The following is a 17,341-nucleotide window of genomic DNA, read 5'->3' on the forward strand; positions in this document are numbered from 1 at the left end:
TCAGGCTCGGCTGTGCTTTTCTCAGCAGCAGGACCTGCCAGGGATGGCTGCCTGCGGCTGTGGACGCAGCTGATTTCAGTGGGTTCCAAACCAAGATGCCAACCTCGGTGCAGGCTGGGGGATGAGGGGTGGTGTCGCTTGTTGGGTGAAAAGAAAGCAGAAGCCCCAAAGTTCACATTAACTCAGGCATTTCACGTCTCTCTTCCTTTTCTTCTTGGCCGGCTCCTCGCTCTGCCCCTCATGTTCTGGTGCCGTGTCCTGGAAGGGGAGGAGCCACGCTTTAGTGTGAGCCACCTGCTTGGAGGCACTGGAAATAAATGGAACCTTCTCTTCTCATGGAAGCCTGTGTGCTTGTGCTCTCCCCTCCGCACTCACTCACTGACCTTGGAGGAGGGGGGATGCCTTTCCTTTGGACTTTGGTCAGCCCAGGGAGACTCATGGGACAAGATGACAGAGGAGTGTCACATAGGCACAGACCACGCCAGTGGTCAGTAGGTAAAGGGAGGGCTGGGGCCCAACAGTCTGAACAACGGAGGTGACGGGTGTATTTCATATCTCACGTGAGCCTCCAACACTGGGCTGTGCTTCACCTGCTGAGACTGGAGGGTGGGATGGACCCCAGGGGGAGAGAGAACAGGAAGCACCCTGGGGCTAGTCCATCATTCTCCAAGGCCCACACTCAGGCCTTGTTTCTGGAGCTGTGCCCCAAGATGTGTACCGGTTTAGGCACCTCGGTGTGGCTCACTGTTCACACACCTTCTTGTGCAAGTTTTCAGTTTTGTGTGCCTGACCCTTTTAGCTCCTTGGGCTGTTCCCAGACTGGCTACCAGCAACCCACCAGGAAGGGGGCTGGGGCTGCAGCACCCGGTCGGAAATAGGCACTGACCTCCTCCTCTTCCTCCTCCTCCTCCTCCTCTCGGAGAAGCATGTCCAGAATGTTTCCTTTGATCTTGAAGTCCCTGGAGGTGCTGAGCTTCATGTGCTGCATCAGGTTCACCTGCAGAGGGCATGTGCATGGGTGCGGGCCCTGCCCCGTTCCTGCTGCCCCCGACACAGGCCCTGGACCTGTTCTTCCCGTCCATTCCCCACACGACGTTTGCATTCAGGCCATCAGATCGGAAACAGGAAGGGCCGTAGTTCTTTCCTACTGTGGTCTGGCTGCTCCCGTGTGCCAGGTCCCCTCCCACCCAAGGTAAACGAAATGGTAGAAGATAACGGCATATGTTCACCTTAGACCTCTTGGAAAGGAAGATGAGGAATTTCTCATACTGTTCAATGGCAAAGATGAGATTTGGGATTGGCTTGGTTTCCCGAAGAGCTTTGGCCTACAGGGCAAAGAAAAGACCTAAGCTTCAGGGTCAAGGGCTTAACTTGTCCTCTAAAGCTGTCAGAAGAACCACTCCCAGCCTTGCAAGGCGGCTGAGCTGCCTTCCAGTCAAACAGTTTTTATTTGGCACCAGCAAGCTACCAGCTTTGGGCAGGTCGATCTCACCAAAGGACTCAGATGTCACTAGAGATCACACGAACCCTTCCATTTACTGAATCTTTGTTGTTCCCTAGAGGCTGGCCAAGGGAAAGGCCACTCACAGAAACCTGGCTGCCTCTGACTTGAGAGTCTTCACACAAGGAGCTGGCTCCCTCTGCACTGGCTCTGCTCCTTTCTGGTCTGCACGTGAATTTCCCACCACTGAGGCTGAGTTATCTCCCTCCAGTCTGAACTGTAGCTTACAGATCCTTCCAGCTGTTTCTCATCCGTATAGATATGCTCTTGTATATTTATAAAAATCCCAAACAAGGACACTTCTCATTTCTTTCCCCTTTAAAAAGGACTGTCTGGGAGGTAGTTCTGTGTCTGAGCATTAGATGCTCAGATGTATTTTTCACGTCTGCATGGCATTCCTCTGTGACACAGCACCCCACAGGCGGACTGATCACACAGACGCACCCGGGTCTGGATCCCCTGAAATTCATTCAGTGGTTGCTGCCGGCTGCCCCTGGGAGGTGCACTCTGAGTTCCCGTGTCCCCAGGGCCCACTTCTCTGCACCCAGAGCACAGCTCTCACCCACACTTGAGGGAGCGCCTTCTGTACCCACTAACTCTAAGAGAATACTTTCCAATTGTTGTCCTAATTTACACCCATTTTAAGAAAGAGCCCAAGATCTGGTGCTTCCTGAATAAAACGTATGCTTTTTGGTTCAGAGAAAAAAAGACATCCATCTGACCATAAAGTCCATTAGCTGAGAAGCAGCCACACACACCTGTCCAGCTCCACACACACGTGTTGGCAGCACCTGCTGATAGAGTTCACGCACCACACCGCCCGTGTCATACAGTCCCGTGGTTGTAGTACACAAGATGCAGAACATCTCCATGGCCACAGATAAAGCCTATGCCCCTCTTAGCAGGCGCCTCCCCCAGTCTCTGCAGTCGCCCCCAGCTCTAGGTAACCGCAAATCTGCAATTTCTGGGACTGGCCTCTCAGCAGCAGCCACCCTGTGGTGAGTGCGGGCAGTGGCTTACCATGGCCACGGCGACGGCAGAAGTGGCCTTTTTCTTTCCTCCCGCACATTTGGGGCTCCTGCTCTTCTTGGTCTGAGAAACAGAAACAAATTCTTATTCCTGAAGGCTTCAGCGGCATGGTGGTCATTTCCTAGGAAGGCGATCACAGCCAAGCACGGATTCCCAAGGGGCCCAGGTCTGGGCAGAGACCACCCTGCAGCAGGTGCTGGACGGCGGGAAACATCTGTGCCGCTTACAATCCTCTTGCGTCATCAGCTGCTGTGAGCCTCACCTCACGGTCTTGCTCTTGGACTAGCCCAGAGGCGCGGGCAGGGCCAGCTGTTCCTGTGCTGGGCCAGCCCTGGGCTCTGGGGGGCACAAAGGCCGGTTAGGATGGGGATGTCAGGTGGTAGCAGGAACTGGTGTTTGGACAGTGGGCTGAAAGGGCTCCAAAAATGAGAGGAGGCTAGAGAGGCTGTTCCCGGGGCCTGCAGGCATCTGCTCAGAGGCCATCGCCAGATGTCTTACAAGCCTTGTGGTTGGTTATGTGTTCGAGAGGGGTTAAAGGTCACAGGACACCTTGCTAGGTGGCAGACAATAGAAAAATAAAGAGCTCCTGGAGACAGTGAGAACTGATCAAGGGGACTGGCAGTACGGGACTCCAACAAAGCAGAAGAGTCTGGAGAGACCGAGGGAAACCACCCACGAGTGTTTGGGGAACACGCACACCCGTTTTTCTATGATGCGGAAAAAGGAGCAGTGCAGGGGGCCTGCCGACTCGCAGAAGGAAATGCTGCAACAGGAGCCCCAAACCCCCCAGCAGCAGCGTCCGCAGCGGTGAGGACCACCTGACTCTAGAGCGGGGTGGGGTGGGGGCTGGCCAAGGACAGCCACAGGCCAAACCCCGCCCACTGCTTGTTTTAGAAAAGTTTTACTGGGAACCAGCCACACTCTCTCACTTGCACACTGTCTGGCTGCTCGGACGCCACAAGGGCAGACCTGGGCAGTGGCGACAGTGTGAATGGCCCAGAGAACCCCACACGTTTGCTCCGTGGCCCTTGGCAGAAGAGCTGCTGACCCGTTACAGAGACAAACTACCTGGGTTCACACCTCGGCTCCCTCTGAACTGGCGCACTGTTCTTGGTGCGCGGCCCCTAACCCACACGGGGCAGCTGCCGGCCACAAGGCGTGGGGAGGGCGGTGAGGCGAGAGGGCCCGGTGGACACCGGCTGGGCCCACCCAACGGAAGCGGCCTTCCAGCAGCGTCCCCAAGCTCTACACTGGGAAATGCTCTGGTCTCCCCGACAGGGCTGCGACCTGTGACAAAAGGTCTCGAACGGGATGGAGAACAACTGCAGAATGTGTTTACTGTCGTCACTCTTGCCAGAGACTTTAATACACTTAGAGTGCCTGACAGGTGAGAAACACGTATAAATATTTCCCCCAGAATCCTTTTTCCGGAGGCCTGTGTCAGTTGGCAGAGCACACTTGGTGGCCCTTTGCGGGCATCTCAGTTAACACTTGGAGATGGGAAACTCAAAACTAAATTTAAACGGGAAAATTTACAAGTGTGAGAAAGCATGCCTGCCAGGGTCTGGGTGAGATGAGACGAGGGACCAGAAGTAACAGCTTGATGGGAAAGGCTGCAGCCACGTGCCTGGCCAGAGGATGGCTGATTCACTCTTGACCCAGGTCACAGAACTGGCACGGAGGCAAGGGGACAGAGAATGCCACCTCTTGGCGGACTACGGAGAACGCCTTCCACCCAACCAGGCGGCAGCTGCTTTGGCCGCTGACTCTCAAGGGAGGGAGGAGGCACCGGCGCACCTGCGACGGGAGAGGCGGGCGGCTGACGGAGGACGCTGTGGCCGCCTGAGCGCAGAGGTGGACGGCAGGTGGGCAGCGCTGTCGGGCCCAGCCCAGCCCTGACAGCGCCTAGAATGCCGGCTGCGTCGGACCCATTCCCAGACCTTCCCCGATTCTCCCTCAGGAGCAGGCCTGCCGTACTCCAACTGCCGTGACTAAGTGGCCTGGGGGACAGGCCACCTGGTCCTCGCCTGGAGCTGATTCTGTACCTTAAGGACACCTGGCAATTTCTAGAGACGTTCTGTCTGTCTCAACGGAGGACTGCTGTGGGCAGAGACGCTATTCCATGTCCCAAGCACACAGGACAGGCCCCACGACAAGGTGCCTGGCCCACACCATCAGCCACACGTGTAGAGGCTGAAACCCTGGTCTGGGCCGACAGCAGTGGGGGCTCAGGGAATGCAAGAGTCTGCTGCTGTTTGAGACCAGACGACGTCCAGAATGTCCCCAAACCCCAGGAGAGCGCATCGCGCATTTGACTCAAGTGGCTGGGGCAGCTGAAGTCCCTCACCTGCTGACAGTGCTGCCACCCTCCTGACACTGGGACCTGACCGGGCCCGGGCCTGCCGCCACCTCCCTCACACTCCCCCACGCACCCGCCAGCACCGACTCGGAACCCCCGAGACGCACCCAGTCTCGACCCCCGCATGCTCTAAGTGCAAGCATGTCAGCTGGCTCTCCCACCACGTTAAATGAAACCTTTTCCTGTGTGTGTGACTACAGATTTCCTGCAGGGCACTGCACGACCCAGCAGCGCCCTGGGACCGTGAGGAGGCCTCCCATACCTGAAGGCCTGCCTCGGCGCGGACCCGGAATCGCTTACCTGGACGTACGAGATGAAGGAATAGCACAGAGGGGTCAGGTGCGAGCCCGACAGCTTCACCTGCAGCAAAGGACGAGGAGACTGACGCAGCGGCGGGAACAGCATTTCCTCCCCTCCCCAGAGAGGCACTCTCGACTCACCAGCTTTTCCATAATTTTTGGAATTCCTCCGGCGCTCCGACACACCTGGAGATACTAACAGAAGGTCCCTGGATTGAGTGTCCCGTCCCGTGCAGACGTCCCACGAGGCTACAGCTAACGGAGCGTGACTCAGCACCCTCGCTGGACTGAGCCACCACGGAGCACCCAGACCCACAGCCCCCTCTCCCCTCCTCAGAGCTCCTGAGCTCGGCCGACAACGGGAAGTAAGGGCTTCTGTTTCTCATTTGTTCGACTCACTGCTTTAAAATCCTCCATCTGGGAAAAAAATGACTGGCTGTTCTTCCTTTAAAAAGAGCCGGCAAAGGACTTCCCCCAAGATGGAGGCATAGGTGGATGTGCCGTGCCTTCTCACACAACCAAGATTAGAGAAAATTAAATATTAGCAACAGAAAACACAGCCAGAACACAGAAAATTGAACTTTTCGGAAGTCCATTAACAACAAATTCTTCAGCCTGACCGGTAAGGGGCGAAACCAGCGGCTGGCGGAGCAGGGTTGCACAGGAGGACTCGGCCAGACACACTCAGGCCCGCGGAATCCAGGCGCAGGGTCAGACCTAGTGAGCGACCCAGCGAGCAACCAGGCGAGCGACCGCGGGGGAGACAGCCGGGCCTGGGGCTGCGTGTTGACTGAGGTCGCGCATTTGTGCGAGGGTGGACAGGCGAGGGAGTGGGCGGTTGGACCGGGCCGGCAGGTCCCCACGGCAAGCAGCAGTGGAGGGCGCCGCCATTTCCCTGCTCTGACCCCACCTCCACATACAGCGTCATAACCCAGCGACTCTGCGTGGCCTGGCCCAGGTGAACCACCTAAGGCACTGCTCCTCCGCACCCAGCAGTGAGAAGCGGCAGAGGGGGTCGCCATTTTCCCGCTCGGGCCACGCCCCCACATACAGCATCACAACCCAGCGACCTGGGAATCCAAGGCGCCGCTTCTTAAAGGGCCCAAACAGACCAAGAATGGCGCAGGAGGATCTCAGAGCCCCAGAGCCAATAAATCTAAGCGATGAAGAAATAGCAAAACTCACAGACGCACAGTTTAAAACATTGGTGATCAGGATCCTCACAGAACTGGTTGATTATACCGACAAATTAGACAAACATATGAAGGCGAAACTAATTGAAATGAATGGAATTGCACAGGACACCAATAGCAATGAAAAGGAAACTGGGACTCAAATCAATGGAGTGGACCAGAAGAAAGCAAATCATGGCCAAACCGAAAAGAGTCAAGAAGCAAGAATTCAAAGAAATGAGGAGAGTCTTAGGAACTTCCAGGACATCTTTAAACGCTCCAACATCCGAATTATAGGGGTACCAGAAGGGGGGAAAGGCACAGCCACCAGTGGAAAACTTATTTGAACAAATAATAAAGGAGAATTTCCCCAATCTGGCAAAGGAAATAGACTTCCAGGAAATCCAGGAAGCTCAGAGAGTACCAAAGAAGTTGGACCCAAGAAGGAACACACCAAGGCACATCGTAATTACATTGGCCAAGATTAAAATGAAGGAGAGAATCCTAGAAGCAGCAAGAGCTAAGGGGACAGTCACCTACAAAGGAGTCCCCATCAGACTGTCAGCGGATTTCTCAAAAGAGACCTTACAGGCAAGAAGGGGCTGGAAAGAGGTATTCCAAGTCATGAAATCTAAAGACCTACAACCAAGATTGCTCTATCCAGCAAAACTTTCATTTAAAATGGAAGGACAGATAAGGTGCTTCTCAGATAAGATCAAATTCAAGGAGTTCATCATCACCAAGCCCTTATTATATGAAATGTTAAAGGGACTTATCTAAGAAAAAGAAGTTAAAGAAACATGAACAGTGAAAGGACAACAAACTCACAGTTATTAACAACCACACCTAAAACGAAAGCAAACTAAAAGGACAGCTAGATCAGGAGTGGAAATATAGAAATGAAGATCTCAAGGAGGGTTAGCAACAGGGGAGTGGGAGGAGGAGAAGGGGGGAGAAGGTACAGAAAATAAGTAGCATAGACAGTAGATAGGAAATAGAAGGGGGGGCAAGAATAGCATGGGAAATATAGAATCTAAAGGACTTGAGACACATGGTCATAAACTAAAGGGGGGGGTGATGGTGGGGATGGGGGGTAGGGTGGAGGGGAATAAAGGGGGAATAGAACAACTGTAACAGCATAGTCAATAAAAAAATTAAAAAAAAAAAAAAAGAGCCGGCAAAGAGGGGAAGGGCCCAGTGTCTCCACCACAGAAGTTCAGTTGGCACCGCCACTGAAGCCGGAGCTGCAGGCCCTGGGAACTGGCCGGCAGCTGGGTGGGGCCGCTGTGGGCCGGCCTGCAGCCCTGCCTCCCGTACTCAGTGCGGGCCAGAGCCCTCTACGTGTCTGTTCGTGGAGGACCACAACGTTCAAGGGCAAGGGAACGGTTTTTGTTGACAGACACTGACAAGTATTAACTTAAACTCCACGCAGAGCATGCCTTGTGGTTTTAAAAAATTAGCTTCCTCCCCGCCCCAGTACCCGACCTGTAAAGCACCGAGCACCTGTCTACCTGTGACAGGCGAGGGCACAGGAACAAACACCTCTTCAGTGCCCAGACTGGCCGAAGCACTGCACGTTTTTTGTGCAGCAGGGAATCTGGTTGAATTCTATAGCTACAGGCTAGACTCAGCCCTGGAAGGTGGTGGAAGGGGCACTCGTTTTTAAATAGTCACATCTGCACAGGCCAAGGGGAAAAAGACCTTTAAGGGCGGGTTCAAAACTAGGCCGTGAACTGCTGTTTCCTGGCCTGTGGAGACCAAAGCAGGACCTGGCCCAGCCTCCGGCCGGGCTCGGGACCCATGGGGGTGTGACCTGGCCGCCTCTGACACTCACATGTCTGACGAGGGCCGTGAGCACGGTGTACATCTTGCAGAGGGCCTTCAACAAGGCATCTACACAGCTGCCTGAGGGCAGGGCCGTCTGCACCAGCTCGTGGAAGAAGGTCAGCAGAGTCCCCAGCTGCATGACGACAGCTTTCTCCATGGGATGGTTTGGAAGGGTCGCCTCAGAGGCGGCTTCTTCTGAAGGGAAATGAAACAACCACATTCAAACCCAACTGGCCTTATTCTCTAGTGAAAGTGAAGGAGGTTGAGAAATCAGCTCCACACCTGGGGCGTGAACCAGGGAGTCTGCAGGGGAGGGGGCCCAAGACCGGCCACGCAGAGCGAATGGACAGCAGCGGTCCTGAGCCACAGCGCTGTCCAGGGTCAGCTCGGACAGCCTGTGCACGGGTTCTGGGTGCCTTCGCTCTCTTCGCAATTCCTGAACCTCACACTGAACTCTTACCTGACGTGGTTTCTTGGCTCCCCTGTCCTTTAAGCTTGGTGATTAGCCAGTCCACTTCTTCTAGAACCTTCTCAGCCTGACTCAGAACCAGCAACTGTGAAAAAAAAAGAATGCCTGCCATGCTCACTGGACCCAGCTGCTGGTGTCACAGCATAACCATGGCCACCACTAGTGGGTCACAGGCCTCAGGACAGACACCAGTGTAACTGACTCTCCTGCGAAACAAAAGGGCAGGAACACAAGGCCATTTCCCAGGGCTCCGGGATGACGACTCACACAGACGGTAGGCGCTGCTGTTCTCAAATTCACCATTGCAAAGTGGTTGGTTTTCTCCACCTCCACGTCCTGGGGTGGGAGAGAGAAGCGCGCTGTGACGGCGGCCCGCTGCCCGCCCCCACCCCGTCAGGGCACTGCGCGCACGGCTCGCCACACCACCTCGTCTATGTCCCCGAGGAGCCCGTGCACGTCCTGGGACAGGTCGCGCAGCAGCGCCACAGGGCTCTTGCACGCAGCTTGGAGGCTGAAGAGCAGAGTTGTCAGGCCCCTGCAGAAGAGGGCGTCCTCTGGGGTGGGAAGGAGAGAACCAGGGCGGGACGCAGTGCAGTCAGTGCCCACCCTGCCGGGCACAGCGCCCCAACGCCACCCTTGCCCCTCAGGCAGCTCACCCACCGACTCGCAGGTCCCTCCACGGCCCAGAGGAGGGACATGTTCCCCATTACTAGGCAGCCCTGACTGACCACTGTGAAACCAGCACCCCAAGCCTTACCACCCGCCGAGGAAAGGGCTCCCCTGACCTCTGACCTCACATCTAGCTGGGTGTGGTTTTGACCACAGCCCCTCTGCACCCACTGCCAACGACCGCCTGGGCCCATCTGCTCACCGAGGGGGTGCTGCAGCGGGAACGGCTGGCCGGCCATGAGTACATGTGAGCGTGGCAGTCAGCGGTCCTGCCAGCCGTGCGCAATTGGGCCAGCCGCTCCACACTGTCCCCTGCTCGGTGTCAGTGCTGTGTGGCTGTTTCATTCTGGCTACTCTGCTGATGGGTGCGTACTATTTGGCGAAGACGGCTCTAAGTAAAGCCTGAAAGGAGGAATGTGGTAGGAGACTCACCCCGGCTGTTTTCCTTGCAAATCTTGGTTGTCCAGGATAACATCTGCACAAACTGGAGACCATTCGGATGTTAGCAAACCTGCCCAGAGGTGGGCCTGGAAGAGCCCTGGACCCCTGTGAGTCCAGCCGTCCCCAGACACTCATGCCTGGGTCTGACACGCACACACTGGGAAGAGTGGGAAGTGAGCCCGCAGTCAGGAGCATCACTGAGCTCTCCTTGCACTACAGCACTCCACGTGCCTTGCAGGCCTGCACCCTCAGGAAGGGCCTGACCTCAAGGGTCTTCACTGAGCACTCGCCCCCACGCTTCTCCCCCCACAACTACATCTGGGGCTGGGGTTCCTTCGTTCCTTCCCAAGCCCCACTGTCTTGAGGCATCTTTAAGGATATCAGGTCAGTGGAGAGGTGTAGGAGAGAAGATCCTGGCCATAAAAATAGAAGAATTGGTCTCTAAGAGCCAGGAGGCTAGAGGTGGTTAGAAGAAAAAGCAAAAGCAGCAAAACCCAGATAGTTTTCTCAGGAGGAGGAGCCTGTGTGGCCTGAGCTGTCTACTCCAGCAGTGCCTTCCACAGGCCTTTGGCCGTGGGGACCCTGCGAGGGCCAGAGAGCACGAGGGCTCACTTTCGGTCTCTGGGGCACAGTCAGTCCACAGCCCAATCCTGAGAGCTCTCTGTGAACTGGTACTAAGAGGTCTACAGGCAGAGTGTGGAATGTCACCAGGAGAAGAACACGCTTCTGTGTGAAGGAGGGCAGGGACGGGAAGAATCTCTGTTTCTATTTGCTTCTGCAGGAACACAAACTCTGGAAGGGTATGTCCCCTTATAAAGAGGTATTTACTTATTTCGGGGAGAGGAGGAGCTGAACAGGTGGGCGACAGGATAGGAGACCACGTACTAGAAATATTTTTATAACCTCTGTCTTTTAAATCCTAGGACTTTATTACCTGTTCAAAATCAAATCCAAGAGAGACAGACTACCTAAAATGACTGGGGCTGGGAGGTGATGCATTTTAAAACAACTTTTCTGTTAGCCTTTCCAAATCTGTTAGTTTTTGACCTCCAGCACCCCCTGCCTCACTCCCCATCCCTGCACTTCTTCCCCAGCCCTCTGTGCTCTGCAGCAAAAGCAGGATGACAGAATGGACGGAGCTGCAAGTAGGGATGAGCTCTCTGGCTCCAGCAAGAAGCACACAGCCCACCAGGTGCTTCCCTGGGCTGCCTGGGCTCAGAGGACAGCAGTCAGGCCGGCTTTCTAGCTCTCGCATCCCCAACACCCGACCTCCGTCTCCTAAAGACCTGCCCTCCTGAAGCCCCAGCACCCAGGGCTCCAGCGTGTCTCCCTCACGGGTGAGGAAGTGATGTGGGAGAAGCACGGGCCCCAGGCGCCTAAGGATTCTCTGTCATGCCACTGGGAAATCACTCCAGAGTGTAGCTGAGCTCCAGAACTTGGCCCTTCTCTTCCGTGTGTGAGCGCTCTTGTGCACCCCACACCCACACACTAACATACCCACACACTAACACCCCCACACACTAACCCACACGGCTCGTCTCGGCAGGGCCGCTCTGTTTTGGGGTTGTCTCCACACTCCCTGACTTAATGATCCTGTTGAACTTGTCCCAAAAGGAGCACCAGCTAACTTTGCTGAGAAAGGCAACTGCTGAATGCCCGCTCCTGACGTTAAAGTAAGCCAGACTTGAAGAGGACACTTAGACACGTTCTTTGCAGATGCAGTGCCCCTCGGCCTCAAAGGGGAGCTGGGTGTGCACACCTGAGGGGAGGTGGGCTCCAGCAGCCTGGACAGGTCCGAGAGGATGCTGACGAGGAGGAAGGCTTCTTTGCTGTTGGAGTCTTCCTCTTGGCTGCTGAGTAAATTCAACAAGGACCTCTGAGAAAGGAGAGCACACAGAGACGCATTAGCAGACATGTTCGTACCAGAACACACGTCCGCCCAGAGATTCCTGAGGCTGGGACAAAAAGCATTCAAAACTGCCCAAATTCTAAGAGGACGAAATCTGAAAATAAACTCAATCGACAGCTAGTTTCTGCCCTGTTTTTGACCACCAATGTGAGTGTTTCCTTAAACACTGCAGACGGACCCCCACCCCGTCCCACACACATCGGGGATGACTGTGCGCCCAGTCCTGGGTGGTTCACAGCTCCCCAAAGCCCATCTGCTGGCCTCTGGCTTTGAAGCAGCCCAACCTGGGGCTCCCTCCACAACCTCTGTCTGCCTCCTCCCTCACTGCCTGAAACGCTCTGCACTTGGTGCGTCTCTTCCCACCACAATGTGAGTGCCACAAGGGCTGGGAGCCTGTCTCTCTGGTTCTGAGGTATAGTCCCCAGCACCTGAACTGTGTCCCTGGGACACAGTAGGAACATCAAAAAGATCCTGGTATTGTGGCCACTAATCTAATGGTCAGAAACTAACAGGCTTCACTGTTCAGTCTTTATGCAAAACTGACAAACCCCAAATATACCAGGGACACAAGACAAACTCCACCCCTTCACAGGTTCCTGGCTGTCCCTGTGTGCCAACTCCAAGGCTGATTCTTGGAGGCACTGACTGCGGCAGGGTAGGCTGGCTTCACCTGGAACTGCCGGATCTGGAATGCGGCTCGCTGGGTGACGCCGACATCTGCCTCTTCTCCCTCATTATCGGGGACATCTACAGAAGGAAAAGTAAAGAGCTTATCTTCTTTGAAACAGACTTACTACGGTTTTTTGCTTTAACAGCTAAAATTTTAGAAAGTCAAAAGTCCAGAAACAGATTTAAACGTATTCGGAAGAGAAACTCTGCCATTTCTTCATTTCACCACATTCCATTTTCCAGTCACTATTTGTGGTTAGGTGGGATCCAGTATATGCCAATTCTGAATCCACGGTCACCTGCCAGCAACATCAGGACTGTCCTCACATGACCTTTGACAGGTTAATAAATGGAATGAAGATGGTCCGTTAAGAAGAAGAAAGCAGGAGGCGCACCCAGCGCTCGGAGGAACAGGGGCAGCCGGGGCTGGAAGAGCTGCTGCACGGCGCTCAGGATCCTCTGCACACCCTCCAGGCACAGCAGCGAGATGCTCTTCCCCTTCTCCTTCCGTCCCAACTCTTCCACACAAGTTGGGGTGGACGTGTACCTCCAGAGCAAGACCCTGGACAGGGCAAAGGGGGTTTACTGTTACAGTCAGCCTCCCTGAGGTGCAACTTCGGTACAGTAAAACTCACACCCCGCAGATGGGTGTACAGCTCTATGAGATTTAACTAAAACTGTGTGACCATCCGCACACTCAGGATACTGCCCTCACCCTGAAAGCTCCTTGACACTCCTCTGTGGTCGGTTCTCTCTCCCTGGTTTCCCAGGCGACCACTGCCTCCTTTGTCCCCCATCCCTAAGGTTTTACCACTGACAAAGCATCACATGAAACGGCACCAGTGCGTGCGCAGCCTTTTGAGTCGGGCTTTGGTACCGTATGCTTCCGAGATTCACCTGTGCTGCTGCACATGCCAGCAGCTCGTCGCATGTCACCCAGCGGCGCCCCGCGGCGCGGATGTGCCACAGGCGCCCGTCCTTCCACCCGTCTGCCAGTGGGCATGCAGGCTGTTCCCGAGTTTTGCCACTGCAGGGGAAGCGGCTGCAGAGGCAAGCCCCCGACGAGGGTCTGTGCTCTCACTTCTCCGGGTGGACGCCGAGGAGCGGCACGTGCCCTTCTCAGGAAGCTGCCCGACCGACCGCCCTCCAGAGTGGCCGTGCCATCCCGGCCCCTCCGCACCCAGGACAGCACACAGGCCCGGGAGGCCTCTTCACGTCTGGGCATCCGGACGGACACGTGGTGACTGTCTCCCTGGGCTTTTCATCTGCGTCCTTTTCTGTCCTCCTGTGACCGCCATCTACGTATCCTCTCTGGTAAAGTGTTCACCATTGTACCCACTTTTTAACTGGGCTTTTCTTTTTTAAATTAAAAAAAAAAAAAAAAGACTTCTTTCTGTGCTCCAGTTACCACCCCTTCACCAGAGGTGATTTGCAAACATTTTCTCCCAATCTGGGGCTTATCTTCTAATTTCCCTGAGTGTTTTTCAAAGAGTGCAGTTACTTAAAAAAAAAAAAAAAAAAAAGATTGTGTTCTGGTGTTACACCTAAGAAATCTTTACCTAAAACAAGATCAAAAAGATTTTTCTCGGCTCTACTTTCACGTCTCTGATCCATTTCCAGTTAATATTTTGCATATGACTTGAGGAATGGATAAAAGTTTGGGGTCTTTTGCATACGGATACCCACTTGTTCCAAAACCATTAGTAGAGAAGACCTTTCTTTCCCAGTTAAATCGCTTTGCACACCTGTGAGATCAGGTGACCATCACCTGTGTCATTTCTGAGCCGTCTACTCTGTTCCACCAACTCTGCCAGTCCCGCGCTATCTGACACGCAGCAACCTTACAAGTAAGCCCTGAAAGCGGGAGTGGGAGTCCTCTCTGTCCCCTGATTTAGACCCGTCCCCGTCACTCTAAGTCCTCCTCCTGCGAGAGCCTGCAGCCCGAGGGGCAGGATTCGGAGGGGAGCGCACCTTACCGAGTTATGTCGCAGAGGTTCTGAAAGATCCTGTCTGCGTTCTGGCCGTCGGGGCCGCTCACGCGCCCCATCTCCTTGAGCTGCTGCGCCTTCCGCAGGGCCACGCCAACCGCGTAGCGCATGAACTCACCGTTGGACCTGAGCACAGACAGGCTTTCCTCGTGGCTTTGGGCGCTGTCCCTAGGGAGAGAAGGGAGAGGGAGAGAGAAGTTCCCCGACTGTTCCTGGGACCTGAAACTAGGCTCTCTAGGGACTGCTCAGAGCTGCAGCGTCCAGCAGGTGCTGCAGGCTGGACCCCGGGCCTGAGCCAGTGCCACAGCTGCCTAAATTAACTGCCCCAGACCCCCCTTCCTTTGTGTGTGTGTGGGGGGGGATGCCTTCTGCCCCACACGACCAGGCAACTCTCAGACACCAGCACGGTGTCCGAGCAGTCAGCTCCATCCCGACACTGCCCACCTGCACAGCACAAAGACCCCACAGGTTCAGGGTCAGTCCCGCCAGCCTCCCCCAACCCCCCAGGTTAGGCACCTGGTGCAAGGCCAGGCAGCACCTCAGTCACATCCCAGAAGTTCTGGAAGACCCTCCGGCTGCAGATGGGAAGTTCCAAAGACGCCCAACTCAAAAGGCTCATTGTAAGTCTCGGTTGTTATCTGCACTTCTGACCGACTGGCTATCAATCAGAGGTTCCCACAACCCCTTCCTTGGGCTCCATTTAGTTGCTAAAATGGCTCTCATGAAGCTCAGAAACATGTATGTACAGCAGGAATTATGAATCCCAACCAGGTAATAACGCCCACCCAGGCCTGCGAGCGTGCCCTCCGGCGCTCTGTTAGGGCCTTACCTGAAGAGAGCGGTGAGAAGATCGGACACAAACCTCAGGGACAAGAAACCATCATTGGTTTTGCTGACCGTTTTCGTTTTGCCTTTACCAGCTTTTTCGTTAAGGATGTCAGAGAGTTTCTTGTAACACATAAATAAGCTCAGAACGTCCTCAAACTTGTTCTTACTGTGTAGAGACCAAAGGTAAGCATCAGAATGCTGTGGCTCCTCGCCACACACAGGCGTAAGGAAGTCACAATGCTCCTGCAGTTCAGAAGCAGTGTCGTAAATAAATGGACCTTCACTATGGACACGGGACACCCAGTTGTGCCGCTGTCTGGGTTATATTTCCCTGCCTTCTCTGGACCAGCCAATAGAGAGCATGAACTCCAATACCACCACCCTTCAAAATACCCCTCTGACGATGCGGAGTTCTTGAGTCTGGCTCTGGGGAAGTCTCCATGAACGAAAGCCTGCCGGAGGCATGGTGCTCAGCAGCCTGTCTGGCGCAGACAGGTCTCGAGATCTCTGGCCAAAAGAACAGCGTCTGCTCTTAGGCTAGATATCGATTTAAGAGACACAGCCACGGTCTGTAATCTGTTGGACACCTGGCACATTGTTAGAGCTAAAAAGGAAAACAAACAAACAAAAAACAGAACAAAACCCCAAACCCATAAAATGGAGTCCTGGGTCATAGCAACTCCTTACCTGAAATTACTGATGGAGAAATTATATTCTATCAGAACCTCACAAATTCCCATCACAAGAGAAGCACAGATGTTGTTCTTGATGCCGACACCAGTGCTCTGAGAAAAATCTGCCGACTTATCCTGAAAGACACAACAATAAAAGCCAACAAGCTACGCAAAGCCTCCATTTCGCAACAGACCCGAGACTCAGCAGTTACCAGTTCGAAGTCCTCTAGTTCGCTCTTAATCATTCTGTTGGTAATGGACTCCAGCATGTCGTCTAACTCTTGGTAGAATCCTCCCTCCTCCTCCTCCTCCTCTTCCTGCTGCAGGGGCATCACTCTACTCTTGTACCAGGCCAAGCAGTGCTGAATACAGCACAGCAGATGGTCCTGGGGAAGAAAACAATGAAACATTCGTGAGTGTTCGGGGCTAACTGATGAAGCTGATGTTGATCAACAAGTATTTCCTATCTGCAAGTAAGGTATTCATTAGTACCATAAAATAACTCAACACAAATTAATAAAACTGGAAAAACCCCGAATATACAGAGGCATGATTTCTGGCCTCTCCCAAAGGAACTGGCTTCATAAGCAGCTGACCCTCCAGACGGCAGCACCTCTGACCCAGTGCTGACACCGGGGAGCCAGGCTGCGCGTTGGTGCTGAAGGAACCTCTGGGAGACGCCATAGCACCTCCTGGCAGAGAAGTTGCAAGTACAAAGGCGGAACAGGACAACCTGTGGAGGCGAGTTCTAAATCATGGGGCAGAAGGAAGAATTGAACTTTATCTTCTCTCCCTGTCCTTCTGAGGCTACAGAGCAAGGACAGAAAACCAACTTGTCCTGGTTCCGCTGAAGGGCCGACAGAGTCCAGTCCAGCGTGGCCTAAATCACAGGCGCCCTCCAGAGAAATGAAGCCGGCCCCTGGGTTCATCTGCTCCTCGGAGACCCCACTCCCTTTTCAAAGTGTGTTTATTTAGCACGGTAATCAAAGAGCCATAAACGGGAGACAAATTGCTTGGGGCGTGCAGGAGGGCCTACAGTGAAATGCTGACAGAGACATTGCACCAGCAGACACATGGTGGGGATGGCTCCGAAAAGAAAAGCTGGGAAGATGTCAGAGTGAAAATTCACAAGGAGCAGCAGAAAGAGAATTTCACAGGGAAAAATACCTCTTTCTGAAGATCAACCCTATCGACAGGGTTGATGCTTAACTCAACAGGAAGAGTCAGTTTCAGGAGGAATGAGTTCTCACCAGTGGCTCTTGCAGACAGATCTGATCTCCTTGGGTCAGAACACAGGCTTCCAACTTCAGAGGGGGCAGCATGTCAGCCTGTGGCTCATAGAACTGTTTCAGCTGCAGTTGGTGAGGGAGAAAGACACCGTGGCACGCAACTGTCACTTCTGTAAGTGGTCCAGCTAATGGCCTGTTTTGTGCATTAACACCTCCTAAGACATATTTCCAAATGTCCAAAGGATGCAGGCGAGTTTCTACCGCTCCGGCTCACCCGC

The 17,341-nt window shown here is 54.2% G+C and overlaps 1 protein-coding gene across 3 annotated transcripts in view; it reads right to left on the reverse strand.

The window, feature by feature from the left end:
- Positions 1-36: 36 nt before the first annotated feature.
- The window catches only part of FANCI (FA complementation group I), a 37,000-nt gene continuing 19,695 nt past the window's right edge, over positions 37-17,341 (reverse strand). For all 3 annotated transcript variants that reach the window (XM_053658848.1, XM_037145035.2, XM_053658849.1), the window contains exons 20-38: positions 17,085-17,186; positions 16,047-16,220; positions 15,848-15,969; positions 15,162-15,326; positions 14,321-14,500; positions 12,740-12,906; positions 12,346-12,422; positions 11,526-11,642; positions 9,758-9,809; positions 9,083-9,210; positions 8,924-8,992; positions 8,648-8,741; positions 8,195-8,382; positions 5,330-5,383; positions 5,190-5,249; positions 2,522-2,593; positions 1,230-1,325; positions 887-997; positions 37-258 (exon numbers count right to left, since the gene is read on the reverse strand). In XM_053658848.1, the coding sequence (XP_053514823.1) occupies positions 178-258; positions 887-997; positions 1,230-1,325; positions 2,522-2,593; positions 5,190-5,249; positions 5,330-5,383; positions 8,195-8,382; positions 8,648-8,741; positions 8,924-8,992; positions 9,083-9,210; positions 9,758-9,809; positions 11,526-11,642; positions 12,346-12,422; positions 12,740-12,906; positions 14,321-14,500; positions 15,162-15,326; positions 15,848-15,969; positions 16,047-16,220; positions 17,085-17,186 (2,109 nt within the window). In that variant the 3' untranslated portion in view covers positions 37-177. The remainder of the gene's footprint in view (positions 259-886; positions 998-1,229; positions 1,326-2,521; positions 2,594-5,189; positions 5,250-5,329; positions 5,384-8,194; positions 8,383-8,647; positions 8,742-8,923; positions 8,993-9,082; positions 9,211-9,757; positions 9,810-11,525; positions 11,643-12,345; positions 12,423-12,739; positions 12,907-14,320; positions 14,501-15,161; positions 15,327-15,847; positions 15,970-16,046; positions 16,221-17,084; positions 17,187-17,341) is intronic.

Source organism: Artibeus jamaicensis, unplaced genomic scaffold (genome assembly GCF_021234435.1).
Source record: "Artibeus jamaicensis isolate MK-2021 breed Jamaican fruit bat unplaced genomic scaffold, CSHL_Jam_final scaffold_612, whole genome shotgun sequence".
In the NCBI taxonomy this organism is placed as follows: Eukaryota; Metazoa; Chordata; class Mammalia; order Chiroptera; family Phyllostomidae; genus Artibeus; species Artibeus jamaicensis.